Source organism: Zonotrichia albicollis, chromosome 29, assembly GCF_047830755.1.
Source record: "Zonotrichia albicollis isolate bZonAlb1 chromosome 29, bZonAlb1.hap1, whole genome shotgun sequence".
In the NCBI taxonomy this organism is placed as follows: Eukaryota; Metazoa; Chordata; class Aves; order Passeriformes; family Passerellidae; genus Zonotrichia; species Zonotrichia albicollis.
In genome coordinates, this window is record NC_133847.1 from 5547394 (window position 1) to 5561995 (window position 14602).

At 54.1% G+C, this 14602-nt stretch overlaps 1 protein-coding gene across 1 annotated transcript in view; it reads left to right on the forward strand.

The window, feature by feature from the left end:
• PTPRS (protein tyrosine phosphatase receptor type S) overlaps window positions 1–14602 on the forward strand; it is a 128460-nt gene that overhangs the window by 95417 nt on the left and 18441 nt on the right. The window contains exons 15-24 of the mRNA XM_074528550.1: window positions 1704–1821; window positions 4132–4722; window positions 5398–5495; window positions 5629–5882; window positions 6229–6322; window positions 6837–7052; window positions 8563–8720; window positions 9473–9484; window positions 11140–11252; window positions 13953–14000. Of these exons, the coding sequence (XP_074384651.1) occupies window positions 1704–1821; window positions 4132–4722; window positions 5398–5495; window positions 5629–5882; window positions 6229–6322; window positions 6837–7052; window positions 8563–8720; window positions 9473–9484; window positions 11140–11252; window positions 13953–14000 (1702 nt within the window). The remainder of the gene's footprint in view (window positions 1–1703; window positions 1822–4131; window positions 4723–5397; window positions 5496–5628; window positions 5883–6228; window positions 6323–6836; window positions 7053–8562; window positions 8721–9472; window positions 9485–11139; window positions 11253–13952; window positions 14001–14602) is intronic.

Genomic DNA, 14602 nt, shown 5'->3' on the forward strand with positions numbered 1-14602 from the left:
GCCTGGTTTTGGTGTTCCCATGCATTGTCCCCTCCCTGTCACTGCTCTGTGCCCCTCTGTGATCGTGTCGTTTGTCAGCACGCAGCAATCCCACAGGGTTTTCCCTTTGGCTCTGAAGGAAAGATGGGTCTGCTGCTCCTCCACGGGGAAGCAGATGGCATATTGAATTTGGGACTGCTTTGAACAGATGAGAATCCTAAAATAGTTTGGATTGGAAGGGACCTTAAAGGCCATCTTGTTCCACTCCCAGCCAGGAGCAGGGACACCTTCCACCAGGCCAGGGAGCTCAGATGGGCTGCTTTGTAACCTCTGTGTCTGGAAAAGATAGCCTGGGAAGCACTGGGAGCACAGAATCCATGAGTCCTGAGCTACCACAGCATGAACAAATGCTTTGTGCTCTCAAAGGGCCGAGATTCTTGGAAACTCATTGATGCAAAGCACTGAATCATTATTGGTGCTTTTCCTTTTGAAGTGCCTTAAAATCAGCTTGGCTGTTTGGCATTTTCTATTTCTGCTAAAATGATAAATGCTTTCCAAAATCCTACAGCTACCAAGAAGTAGGAGAAAGCTTTTTCTTCTTGGAACAGCAGAGTTCTGAGATAAAACACAACTAAACTGGTGGTGTTCGTGTCTCCTGGGCATTGCCAATGCCCTGCACAAGTGAGGGGCCTCCCTTTGAGGGATGGAGAATGAGCCTCAGGGAGGCAAAGCCCCTTTCCTAAAATCTTCATAAAGCTCAGTGGCAGATGTGAGAGCAGAACAATTTTCTTGACTTCCAGGAGCCAGACCTGACCCTGTCTCCAAAGTCACTGATCAAAATCCCACTGTTGCAAAGTTCTGCTGTTCCACTCCCAGCTCACCATTAGGGGAAATAGTTATTTCCAGGACTAACAAATTCTTCCCAAGTGCTGCCCTGAGATTTAATATTGAATGCACGAAGGGGTGAGGAGAGGGGAAAGCCATAAAACATGCACAACATTCCCATCTCCCTCCTTTCTGGGGCCTTGGAGAAAACCCTGCTGCATGTGCTGTCATCCTGTTTGATTTAGCACGGGTGTTCCTTTTCCAACACAGCCCTTTGAAAGGCTGCATCCCTCCTGGGGAAGGGCTGTTCTTGAGGCCAGTGTTCCAACAAAAGCTCCTGGGAGCCAGGTGTGGGGAGGCTGATAGAGGATGGGAAGGAGGGGGTGGGATTTAGCAGGGAGCTTTAGCGTGAGCAGAATGTGTCGTCTTGCACTTTGCATTCAAGCAATCCCTTTAATATTATGAAAGCATTAAAAATATCTCTTGAGGAGGGAAGAGAGGGGTAATGGTGAAAAAAAAAAATGTAATCTCCCTGAAACCTCTGAGCCTCCTCTGAGGCCGCAGAGTGGAGAGGAAAGCTTTGAAGGGAGAGACAGCATTTGGATGCTGAAGTGGTTTGTGTGAAGACAGGGAATGTGTGAGAGGCAGATCTGGAGGAGGCTGCCTTGCACAGGGCCCTGCAGAGCCAGGCTGTGTTTGCAGAGCTGTGAGTGCCTCTCCAGGGGAACGGGGCTCTCCCCCTCTGCCACTTCCCACAGAAGCCCCAGAGTGTCTCGTGCCTTTGGATTTGGTGTTCCTGCATGCTGGAAAAGGGCTGAGCCTCCTGCCAGGAGGAGAGGGCTGCTCTTGGGTGTGGGCCTGAATATTGACACGATTTCCCTTTGGCATCTGGCAAACAGGAAATGATCATTGCTGGGCTCCAGCCCGAGACTGCCTATTCCATCACCGTGGCCGCCTACACCATGAAGGGAGATGGTGCCCGCAGCAAACCCAAAGTGGTCACCACCAAGGGTGCAGGTGAGAGCCTTTTCCTCTGCCAGTGGGATTCACCCCTTCCCTAAAGCCAAGGGGCTTCTCCAGTCTCACCTTCTTTCATCCCACTCCCTCCTCAAATGACAGACTTGCAGCAAGAGCCAGACTGCCCCAAAGGCAAAATTAGATTGAGGGCGGCAGAAACCCCTTCATTCCTCACATGCAGCCCTCACCAAATGTCACCATTTTCTGTCCAGTGCTTCAGAAAGCCCAGGCACACCCAGGAGCACAACACAGGATGAATTTGTCCCTTGTAGTGTCTTGGGCTGTAAATTCCAGTGCATCAGAAGGACTGGAGAGACTGCAGCTTTGCAGGTGGCCCAGGCAGGTACACTGGGGACAGCACAGCTCTGCTCTCAGGGTGCGGACTTGCAAAGACCTGAGGAGCAGCAGGCAGACAGTGGTGCTTGTCCTGCCCACTCTTCTCTTCTGATACCATGTCTGGTGTGCATCCTCTGTGTTCAGGACTGCTGGAGGGAGAAACTCTGACAGTATTGACCTTTCCTGGCTCCCATTTCTGGGATCTGGGCTCTGCCTGCACATACCAGCCAAAGCCTTTTCCTTCACTCACCCTCTTCTCCTTCTGCCCATGTTTCTCCTCACTAACTCCCAGCTTCTCTGCTTTCCTTCTTCCTGAGGCTCCCCACCCTCTGTTTTCCTCTCCTGGAGCCTTTCTCTCTGCCTGGCTCCCTTGTCACTCTCCCTTGTCACCCTCCCTCATCTCTTCCATTAGGATTTGCAGTGCAGGTGATCAGTCACAGAGGGATGTTTTCTCCAGCACAGCAGCTATTACCCAAAACTCAATTTCCCCTGACTTGAAATAGCTATTTAAAAAAAAAAAATCTTTCAAATGGCTCTGTAACATTCTTACCTTCTTTGCAGTATTGAGTCAATACACCTTCTGAGAGGAGAGATTTCTTTCTTTATCACTCAGGGCTGGGGGCTGAATTTAAATACAGTAATACATCTAATTTTCTCCTTTACTGTCCAAACCAATTGCAAAATAAAACACTTCCCCCTCTCTGAACTTTCTTCTCACCTTTATTCCAAACAATATTTGTTGTGCAGATGTAATACTTCCAAGCTCAGCTGATTACAGTAACGTTTGTGATAAAAACTGAAACATAAAGGTAATGGCACTCTTTTTCTCTTTAATGTGTTCCTTGGGCATTCCCAGGGGAGGAGGCTGGCTCTCCCTGCCATTCTTTGGCACTTTGGAAGGAATGCAGCATTTGTTTCACAGACAGCCCCTCATCCCCAGCGAGGTGTCAGTGGAGGCAGCAGGCAGAGTTCCCCAGTGTGACCCTTTCAGATCCTGCCCTGCTCCCTCCTTCCAGCATTGCAGCCCTCACCCCTTGGTCAGGCTCCTGCTGTGGGACATCTCCCAGCTCCATTTCTCTCCTCCTGTCCAAGCAGGAGGAATACCAAGGCGGAGAGAAGGAAATTAGATCTCTAATAGTGGAGCTGAGTGTCAATGACGCGTGAGCTGCTGGAATTAATGCTCTGCTTTCTCTGGCTTCGGGGATCTCTGGGCCTGCACGTGTCATTTAACTGTGGCTGTGGGCTTGCTTAGCAGTCAGCCAGTGCCAGGGCTCATTAGGCAGAGACATGGCACTGCTGAGCTCCCCAGAACCCCCAGACGTGGAGGAGCTCACTGAAAATGCACCAGCACTGTGAGTTCCCTGCCTCCAGAGGAGAGGAGCAGCACAGAGAGAGCAGCAGCTCTCCCTGCCCTCTGCCTCACACACATTTTGGGCTCTGGCTCCTCTGCCTGTGCTTCCTTCTGTACCCAAGTGGGTGATGAGCTGCCTGCCAGCCGTGTGAGCTGGCCCTGTGCCTGCTGCTCAGGACCTGGGGCTGCCCAGACTTCCTTCCATCCTTCATTGCTTCACCCTCAGCTGCTCTGGACTCCCCAGCCTGGGCCAATCTGTTCCAGGCTCTTTCTGCATGAGCTGGGCTGTGTAATGGAGAGAGGGAGGGAGGCTGGGACTTTGGAGACTCCAGGTTTGTTTTTCCCTGCCCTGGGAAGCAACTGGGACAGGAGACTGGGAGCCTGACTCCTGAGCCTGTCCTTCCCCAGTGGTGGAGGGTGAGTGGTCCAGGGACAGGGGAGGAGCTGTGCACATCCTGAACAAAGGGAAGAAAATAAATTCAGAAATGTGTCAGCAGCTCACAGCTGACATGTTGGCAGTGCTCCTCATTTCCCAAACTGTTTAGGGTGTACAGAGAGGCAGCAGTTGGGGTTCCATGGAGCTGAAGAATCCCTGCAGCTCCCGTGTCTCTCTTCTCTCCCAGTCCCAGGAAAGCCCATCCTGTCTGTGCACCAGACAGAGGAGAACACCCTGCTGGTGAAGTGGGAGCCGCCGCTGGGCGCCGAGGGCCAGGTGCTGGGCTACCGGCTGCAGTTTGGCCGCAAGGACGTGGCCCCTCTGGCCACGCTGGAGTTCTCGGCTCAGGAGGATAAGTACATCGCCAGCAGCATCCACAAGGGCGCCACCTACATCTTCAAGCTGGCCGTGAAAAGCCGGGCTGGCTTCGGGGAGGAAGCCGTGCAGGAACTTAGCACCCCCGAGGACATCCCCAAGGGGTACCCCCAGATCCTGGAGGCCAGCAATGTCACGTCCATGTCGGTGCAGTTCGGCTGGCTGCCCCCCGTGCTGGCCGAGAGGAACGGCGCCATCGTCAAATACACCGTGGCCTACCGGGAAGCCGGTTCTCCCGGGAACCTGCTGGAAAAAGAGCTGCCCCCCTCCCCAGAGAACTCGTACACCCTCAACGGCCTCAAACCCAACACCGCCTATGACGTTAAAATCCGTGCTCACACCAGTAAAGGCCCCGGGCCCTACAGCCCGACCGTCCAGTATCGGACGTTCCAGCTGGACCAAGGTAGGACTCACCGGTTTCTCCTCCCTCTCTCCCCTTGTATCCGGGGCTGGTGCCGGGAGGCAAGAGAGCTGGAGAGGTCAGGCCGGGCTCAGCCAGGCTCGTGAGTAAATGCAAAGCACTCTGGTGTCACACTCAGTCCCTCCGCTCCTCTCTGCCTTGGGCCAGGTAAGTCCCTTTTACCGCTTTCTTCTAAGTTAAGTCCGGACACCTCCTGTCACTGGCACCTGAAGGGGGGGCCAGTCACTCTACAGGTGGGAAGAGCATTTTCTTCAGCTTTTGCAAGCAGCCAAAAGAAAAGAGCAAAAATTAAAAAAATAAAACAAACAAAACCCTCAAGCCGTGACCTGGGATGGGTTTTTCTTCACCTGAGCATGCTCAGCCAGGCAGCACCTCGTTCCTGCAGCAGCCACCCAGGCCCAGAGTGTGGGGGCACAGCCACGTGCCCTGCTGGGGTTAGGCACGGGGACAGGGAGCACTGGGAGATGGACCTTGGCAAAACTCAAGCACAGTGGAGGAGGGAGCAATCCCTTCAGTTCCTGCAGCCGCAGCCAGACCCAGCCTGGCAGGCCCCTCTTCCAGCACTTGACATTCTCTTCCTTCTCTTTCCTGCTCTTCCTTCCCTCTGCTGCCTTTTCTTCTCCTTTCTCCCCTTCCTCCTCACTTTTTTCTCTGCAGTTTTACCCAAAAACTTCAAGGTGAAGATGGTGACAAAGACATCCGTCCTTCTGAGCTGGGAGTTCCCTGAGAATTACAACTCTCCTACCCCATACAAGGCAAGTGGAGGGCAGGAGTTTCTCCCCCGTGTGTGCCCCAGCTCTGCAGGGCTGGGTGCTCCATGTTCCCTGCACATGGAAGGGATGGGGAGGAAGGAGCTTGCTCAGGGAAGAACCTCCTCCCCTCCCACAGATCCAGTACAACGGGCTGCACGTCGACGTGGACGGCCGGACCACCAAGAAACTCATCACGCACCTGAGGCCCCGCACCTTCTACAACTTCGTGCTGATGAACCAGGGCAACAGCATGGGGGGGCTGCAGCAGAACGTGGCAGCCTGGACTGCTGCTGACATGTTGTCCAAGAAGCCAGAGGTGACCCACAAGCCTGATGCTGATGGCAACGTGGTGGTGATTCTCCCTGACGTGAAGAGCTCTGTGCCTGTCCAGTAGGTTTCTGTTTAACTGCAGGGGTGGGTGCTCGGTTTGTGTTTTGGAGTTCAGCCCTGATGGCTGGAAACCCCCAGGGGCAGTGCCAGGAGGGTGATCCCTGCATTTCCAGCCTTCCTGACTGTTCCACAACTAACAGGGAAAGCCAAAGAAGTGTGCAGGGAGTGCACAAGGAGACGTGGGGCTGCCACTGAACCCAGCTCTTTCCAGGAACAGCAGCTGTGCTGAATGCAGAATAAGGGGCTCGAGCCAGTGGGGCAGTTTGGGCAAACTCACATCAGTGTGTGTGCTCCCTTCTTCCATGGCTCATTCCTTCTGTTTCTTCTTGTCATTCCCAACATTTAGAGCTTTCTACATTGTGGTGGTGCCTCTGAGGAAGTCCCGGGGAGGACAGTTCCTCAACCCCTTGGGCAGCCCTGAGGAGATGGACCTGGAGGAGGTGAGTGTGGGTGAAACTAGACTCAGGTCAGGGGGAGAGAGAACAGCGGGAATGGGATGGGGACCTGAGGGCTGGGAGGGGGGTTTGGGTACCTGTGCTCCCCAGACTGGCAGGGGCATTTGGGTACCAGTGCTCCTCATCATGGCAGCCAGGGTGGAAGAGGGATTTGGGGTACCTGTGCTCCCCAGGCTGGGAGGGGGATTTGGGGTACCTGTGCTCCTCACTCAGAGCAGCCAGGCTGGGAGGGAGGGGGATTTAGGGTACCTGTGCTCCTCATCAGGGCAACCAGGTTGGGAGGGGGATTTGGGGTACCTGTGCTCCCCAGGCTGGGAGGGGGATTTGGGGTCCCTGTGCTCCCCAGGCTGGGAGGGGGATTTGGGGTCCCTGTGCTCCTCACTCAGGGCTGGGAGGGGGATTTGGGGTACCTGTGCTCCTCATCAGGGCTGGGAGGGGTTTGGCTCTCCCTGCTGCCCCCAGGGCAGTGCAGGCTCTCAGGTGCTCTGTGCCCCCACAGCTGGTGCAGGACATCGCGCGGCTGCGGCGCCGGAGCCTGCGGCACTCGCGGCAGCTGGACTTCCCCCGGCCCTACATCGCCGCCCGCTTCCGCTCGCTGCCCTCCCACTTCATCCTGGGGGACATGAAACACTATGACAACTTTGAGAACAGAGCCCTGGAGCCAGGACAGAAATACGTGCTCTTCATCCTGGCCGTGCTGCAGGAACCCGAGGCTGTAAGTGCTGCCTGCTTCCCCCGGCCCTTCTGCTCCCTGTCCCAGCCCTGCTGCCCTCCTGGCATCCTGGAGGGGATTTTTTCTTTCCAGCTGTGCCTCTTGTGCCTGATGAGCTGCTTGTGCTTGTGCCTGCATTTGTCTCCTCCAAGCACCAAGGACAAGAGGAGCTGTGATTGTCCCAGTCGTTGTGGGCAGACCTTGCACGTTTGTGACTCCAGACTGGAGTCCAGAGTGGGAGGAACAGTGAAATATCTCCTCAGGACAGCACCAGAGTTCAGAGAGCCCTGGGTCAAACCCCTTTTTGAACAGTAATTTTCTTTAAAGGCTGTTCTTTAACTCCTCAGAGCAATGACCCCAGACATCCTGCTCCTAGAGTATGTCACACTTTGGGCATTGCTGAGTTCCTCTTCAAGCACAGAGATTTCCATTTTTTATGGAAAACTACAAGTTCTCTCTGCAAATTCAGTATCTCTGCTGTTTTCACTGGGGCTGTACTTGGCTTTATGAAAACAACTATTTTAATATTTACCTGAGTCCTCCCTCACACACAATAGGAAACAGCCTAATGCTTTGTTGTTTTTAAATCCCCCTATGGAATTGTAGCGGGGAGCTATTGGAAATTAAGGGTTTTCAGAGGTTTTTTTCCCCAATAAATATTTACTTGTGTATTTGATATTAAAGGATTAGGCTGACACGCTCCTGAATGGGTTTCTCAATCGGATTACTGCAGCTTGAGGTAATTTCTGCTTTAGAACAAGGTGCTGCAGACTCACTCCCAGTGCCCTGGATCCGCAGCAGCTCCTGAGTGTGGAGCAGCATTCCAGCCTGCTCAGAGCTGATGGAGTTCAAGGACCCAGAGCTCCTGTTCCTGTCCTGTCCCTGGCTGCTCTCCCAAAGCAGGCCGTGCCAGTTCTCTGTGCTGTTCAGTTCCTGGGTAGGATGGAAATTCATCCTTTGTCAGAACTCTGAAGGATTTGAATGTGCTCTGATCCTCCTCAAGAACCAGCTCAGTGCAGAGGCAGCAGAGGACACACACAGTGTTTTACTATTTTGTATTTATTTGTCAGGGTTGTTTTTTCTCAGTCACCAGACCAAGCATTAATTCTTGTTTTAATCCCTTCCCTCTTGCTCTGTAATCCCCTCTGACTGTCAAAATCCAGATGGTTACGTGAGAGCTTGGGCAGTGTTTGTGTGTTTGTGGCAGTGGTGAGGGCTCGGGGCTGTGCTGGAACAGGAGCAGCAGGAATGACAGACAGACACAGGGCAGGCTGCAGCCTCACATGAGTGAGATCTTTGCATGCTCTGTCTCACTGCAGCATTGGAAGATACCCCAGGAACAGGGCATTTTCTCTGGGCTGAAGAGGGCATTTTTCCCTGTCAGCACTGGAGTTGTGCTGCAGAGAGATCACACCCTCTCCAGCAGTTCCTCCTGTGGAATATCCTGTGCTTGGCCCCTCTTCAGTCCCATCCCACCTCTGAGCTGTGTTCCACCCCATTCCCTGTCTTGCAGACCTATGCTGCCAGTCCCTTCTCTGACCCCATCCAGCTGGACAACCCTGACCCCCAGCCCATCATTGATGGTGAGGAGGGGCTCATCTGGGTCATTGGGCCCGTCCTGGCCGTGGTTTTCATCATCTGCATCGTCATCGCCATCCTGCTCTACAAAAAGTAAGAGCTGCTCACTCCTCAGATGGTTCTGAGTGTGCCCAGGGCCCTAAAGGGGATTTCTGTCCTGCTCATGAGGGGAAATCCTTCCCTGAGGCACAAATGCTAGGATGGGAGAGTGTGCCCAGCACAGGAGGGATTAGCAGGGATTTGCTGCTGCAGGTTGTGCCCTCCCAGGAAAGCTGTGCCTGTCCCACAGACACTCCCTTGGGCACTGAGTGTGTCAGGACTCCCTGTGGGCACTGGGGGATGCAGGGGAGGCACCCCTGGGCTATGGGGCAGCAGAGACCTGCACTGCCCTCAGACTGGTTTCCTGCTGGAGCTGGGGGACAGGAGCAGGCTGTGAGTCTTCAGGAGAGAGAAGGGAAAACCTTTTTTTTGTCTCCCTTTCCCTTGGCTTTCTGAGCAGCTCATGGGGTGTGGATGGGAGCTGGGGGTCCCTGAGCACACACAGGGCAAGGGAAGGGGACAGCAGGGGCTGAGCAAAGTGAACAAAGGTGACAATGGCCAGCAGAGGTGTCCTTAGCTAGGACAGCTCATTCCCAGGGTGGGGGGAGCTCTCCCAGCCCTGCTCCATCTCTGCTCTGGGCAGGACTCAGGGTCCTGGTTGGTGTCCCTGTGGCTGGGTGATCTTTGCTGCTCCCACCTCTGCTGCCAGGGTTAGAGCTGAGCAAATGCCTCCCCCTAGCTCTGCAAGTCCTTTCTAACCTGAGCATTTGTCTTGTCTTCTCTCCACTTATTGCTTTCCTGGACAGCAAACCAGACAGGTAAGAGCACCAGATTTGCCATTTATTCGGGTTCTTGCTTGCTGTGTGTTAAGCAGTGTTTGCTGTGTGGTGTTGGGGCTGGGACCATGTTTGAATTGGGGCAGAAAAAGCAAAGCAAGCCCAGCTTTCTCCTGTTTGTCCATTCCTAAATGGCCCTTCCCCAGGTTGGGCAGCAGTGACAGTAAATGGCTCATAAAGTGCTGGTTAATGGAGCAGAGCAGCTCTCATTTGTGTGGCAGGCAGAGGTGAGAGTGGGTTTCTGCATGTCTGGCTGCTCCACACGGGCTGTCCTGAGCCCCTGGCACAGTGCAAGCAGCATTCTCACAGCTGGGCTGGCCTTGTGCTGTGGCAGAAGCTGCTCTTGCCCCTCAGCCAAGGGCTTCTGACAGAGTCTGTTTATGACTGCAGAAATGAGACTTTTCCCCAACCATTCCCAAGGCTGGAAGAGCTTTCACTGATGGGTTCAGTCCATGAACTGTTAACAGCAGCTTCAGAACTGCAGCAAAAATAAACCTGAACTGCAAAGTGGTGTCATTCCAAAATGCTGCCCCATGCAGTGCTGGCAGGGCTCAGAACACTTCTTCTGGCTATTAATGACATCAAGAGACAGCTCAAAATGTCCTGAATAACCTCCTGTCTGCCTAAGTGATTGCCATTGCTGCTGCAGGCAGATGATTGGAGGCTTGAGCAGGAGAGGTGAGGAGCTCCACAGCCCCTTGCTGGAAGGGCTGGACCACCTTTCCCACCTCGGGGTGGGGGCCACATTCTCTGCTCTCTGCAGAGCTTCAGCTCCCAGCAGCTCATCTCTGCCTCTCTGCAAGGAGTTATCACATCTTTAGGTCAGCACTGGGCTTTGCTTCTAAATTCTCTTCAAGGAGAATGAGCCAGGTCAGCAAAGACTTTCTCAGCTGCCTGAGCTAACCTAAGCCATTTGGAGGGAAATATATTGGGAAGCACTTGCATGTGCAGCTCAGCTGGCGGGTTGGAGCAGGCTCTGGTGCCTGGCAGGGAGAGGTGGATCTCAGCAGGCACAGCTGTGCTGGGAGAGGATGTGTCTACACTGTTTGTTGAACCCACATTTTTAGGGTTCTGCAGTTCAAAGAAGGTTGAAAAGTGCTGCTCTGACTTCTCTGCCTGCAGCAGGGCAGCTCTGAGAGCTCCTGAACAAGCCAACAGCAATATCAGAGCTCAAAACCCAAGGTCATGGCCAGGAGGTTCTGTATTTTTCCAAACGATTCCGCTGCCTCTGGTGCTCTCAGGCTGGAAGTGGCTTGGCCAGATTGGAACATTTTTTGCTCTGCAGAGTTCAGTGGAGGCTGCTCTGAGCAGGGAGGGTGAGGTGTGAGTTCACAGCACCTCAGCTGCTCCTGGCTGCCAGTCTGTGCTGCTGCTGGGAGAAGCTTCCAGACTTACCTGAAAGCTGCTCAGGCCATTGTGAGCCCCTAAAACATAGCCCTGGCAAAGCTCCCAAACCTCATCCCTTTTCTGATGTGTTTTATTTCCTTACACCCTTGGCTGCACCTTTGCTTTTCTGTGGGAGCTTTGCTCGTGCCTGAACATGAGTAGCTGAGAAACAGCTGAGACCTCAAGGCCCAGAAGTTAAGCTGCTTTTTCTTTCTGGTCTCTTTTGTTTCTTTTTTGGCTTTGTTGTGAAGCAAACGCAAAGATTCAGAGCCACGGACCAAGTGCCTCCTGAACAACGCTGAGATTGCCCCCCACCACCCCAAGGACCCCGTGGAGATGAGGAGAATCAACTTCCAGACTCCAGGTAACCTGCTGCTGACCAGCCTGACCTGCTGGGGAGGCAGGAGGGGACACCTGGCCCTTCCCTGAGCCCTCCCTGCCTGCCTGCAGCTGCTGAGACACGGCCTGGAGAGCCAGAGCTGCCCTTGGGCACAGCCTGGAGAGCCAGAGCTGCCCTTTGGGCACAGCCTGGAGAGCCAGAGCTGCCCTTGGGCACTGCCTGGAGAGCCAGAGCTGCCCCTGGGCACTGCCTGCACAGCCAGAGCTGCCCCTGGGCACAGCCTGGAGAGCCAGAGCTGCCCTTGGGCACTGCCTGGAGAGCCAGAGCTGCCCCTGGGCACAGCCAGGAGAGCCAGAGATGCCCCTGGGCACTGCCTGGAGAGCCAGAGCTGCCCCTGGGCACAGCCTGGAGAGCCAGAGCTGCCCTTGGGCACTGCCTGCACAGCCAGAGCTGCCCCTGGGCACAGCCTGGAGAGCCAGAGCTGCCCTTGGGCACTGCCTGGAGAGCCAGAGCTGCCCCTGGGCACAGCCAGGAGAGCCAGAGCTGCCCCTGAGAACAGCCTGGAGAGCCAGAGCTGCCCATGGGCACTGCCTGGAGAGCCAGAGCTGCCCTTGGGCACTGCCTGGAGAGCCAGAGCTGCCCCTGGGCACTGCCAGGGAGCCCCAGCCCTGTCTGTGCTCAGTGGGGATGCTAAGAGCCACCTTTGCTGGCATCCTCAAGGACCTTGCACAGGCCGTGCCCAGTGCTGGCAAGGCAGAAGAAGGGTTTTCCTGGATTTCCAGAGAAATTGGTGCATTCTGGGCTGAGCTGCAAACACCATGGCTGTGCCAGTGCTGCCCTGTGCCCCAGCTGGGAGCTCCTGGGTGGGGAGATGCAGTGTGGCAGTGCTGCCCAGGGCTCCAGCCACACCTAGAACTGGTGCTCTCTGCTGCCAAACCACTCCTGCAGGCAGCCAGGCCTGCCCCTGGGCTGTGCAAGGGGAAAGGAGCTGCTTGGAGCAGGTGAGGCAGCTTCTCCTCACTTGGTGCAGATGCTGTGATGGAATTCCAGGCTGCTTTGGCGTAGGAGCTCCTTAAAGGCCACTCAGTTCCACCCCAGGCTGCTCCAAGCTTTGTCCAGCCTGGCCCTGGGCAGTGCCAGGGCTGGGTCAGCCTGTGTCACAGTGCTGAGCTCTGTGCTCCTCCCTCCTGCACACACGTGTCCCCATGTCCATGCATGTCCCACTGCCTGCATGGCACCTCTGCAGCGCCACTGACACCCCGAGGGACACGTGGCCATGCTGACCCAGTGCCTGTCCACACCTCTGCCTCCAATTCCTGGTGCTCGAGGCTTTGGAAGGGAATTTATTGTGCTTTTTGGGGGCTGGCTGTTGTTTTCAGTTTGTTTGGTTTTTGTTTTTGTTTTTTTTTTTTTTGCTGTTTGTGCTCGTTAGTAATGTTTCTGTAGCTCCTGTTTCCCCATCCCAGTCCTGTGCTTAGCATTGTCCAGTTTCCTTAGGGTGGGGCTGGCAGGAGGGACAGAGAGCAGGGGAGGCACAAAGGCAGGGCTGGGCTGAGGGGCTCTTATCAAAATGAGATAGGAAGCACTGATAACGGCTGAGGGGCTCTTATCAAAATGAGATAGGAAGCACTGTTGAGATCAGCCCAGGCTTAGGAGCAATGCAGAGCAGGTTCACTGCAGGGACAGCAGTCCAGCACAGGTAGGTTCCTAAATCAGCTCTTAGTGCTGCTGCAGGAGAATCTGGAGGTGTTGGAGATGTTCTGAGTGCTCCCAGCCGCAGCTCAGCAGTTTGTCTGGGTTTGTTTGGTGCTTCCTTTGGGAGCATCCTGTGGGTGCTCCAGGTGGAGGGAGGTGGGAGACCCAAGAGAAGGAGCTGCACTGCCTCAGATGAAAAGACTGTGCTGAGATAAAAACAAAAAGCTGTGGCCTTCCAGCTTGGTGCCAAGAAGCAGCTGGAAGTGCTGGTCCATGTGTTTCCCTCTCTGTGTGCCACAGGACAGCAGAGTCAGCTGAGGGTGCTTCCAGCAGGTAATGGGATGGATGGGGTCAGTCTTGTGTTGACCCCACTGCTTTGGACATGCTGTACCTCTCAATTCTGGCTCTGGGAGGTTTATAAAGGGTACCTGAGACACCCAGACCTGTATGAAAGCTCTGCAGATCCCAAAAGACTGCCTGTGTCCAGTCTGCCTTTTGGAGATGCTTTCCTTCCCAAGTCTCTCTGGCCAGAGCTGACCCACCTGGTGTTACTCTGCTCTGTCATTTGTTAAGCACTAAAAGGTTTTAAAGGATTTGGGACAGTCAGGGTCACGTGCCTGCCACAGAATTTTGGAAACATTGGGTGAAAATGGAAATGGATGGAAAAATGAGCTTGGAGTGTGTTGGTGGTCGTGGTGCAGTTTGCAGGGGAAGAGTCCACAGGAGCTGTCTGAGTTAAAAGCATTTAAATTCAATAAATTGTGGTTCAGAAGGGGCCTGTGGGATCTTCTCCAGACAGGTGATCCCAGGTAGAATCTCCATCAAAACAGAGGAGGGACATGGGAGTGGGAATGTGCAGCTCAGAGAGGGGAAAGCATAGCACACCTTAGATATCCTGTCCTAATCAACACAAAAATACCTTTCTTTTCCTCTTTAGATTTATGTTGGTTTTGTTTTTTTTTTTTAATTAGCATGAAATTTTTACAAAAGTGTATCTTTTATTTATTTATTTTTTACTGTTTTCTGCAGATTCTGGTCTGAGCAGCCCTCTCAGTGACCCTGAGTTTGACTTGGAAAGTTAGTTCCTGTGTGTTTTTGTTCCTGTTGGTTTCATTTTTCCCCCTCCCATTATTATTTTCCTCTTCTACCACTTTCCTTTCCAATTCTTGTTCTGTTCCTGTTACTATTTTTTGATTTTCCTGCCGAATTCTCCGTGTTCCTGCGGTGTTTGCCCATCTCATCCCTTTTCTGTGCCATCTGTGTGTCTGAACTGTGCTTCCAGTTTTACAGTTCCCCCTTAGAGCCCTTTGGAGGACAGGGGAGCAGCTGGGTTCCCATCCAGCCCTCGCTGTCCCAGGAGGATCCAGGGCTGCCTTTCCCCTTGTGGAAGTTGTTCCATGGCTGCTGCTTGGCTCAGTGTCCTCAGTGTCCCCTGTTTTTGTGCCCTGGTGTCACTGGGGGTTGTGCTTTGGTGTTTGCAATGCAGGGAAAGAAAAACTGGAGCTGCAGCTGCTGATCCCCCTCTGAAAGAGCCATGAAAGCACCTTTTCATTCAGGGGGAAAAATTATTTCCCAGCTGTGGCAGGGCCTGCTCCTTGGCACTGAGCTGTTCCAGGAGCTCAGGGAGCAGAGGCCACCCCAGATCTCACAGAGTGCCTCCAGCCACGGTGACTTTGCAG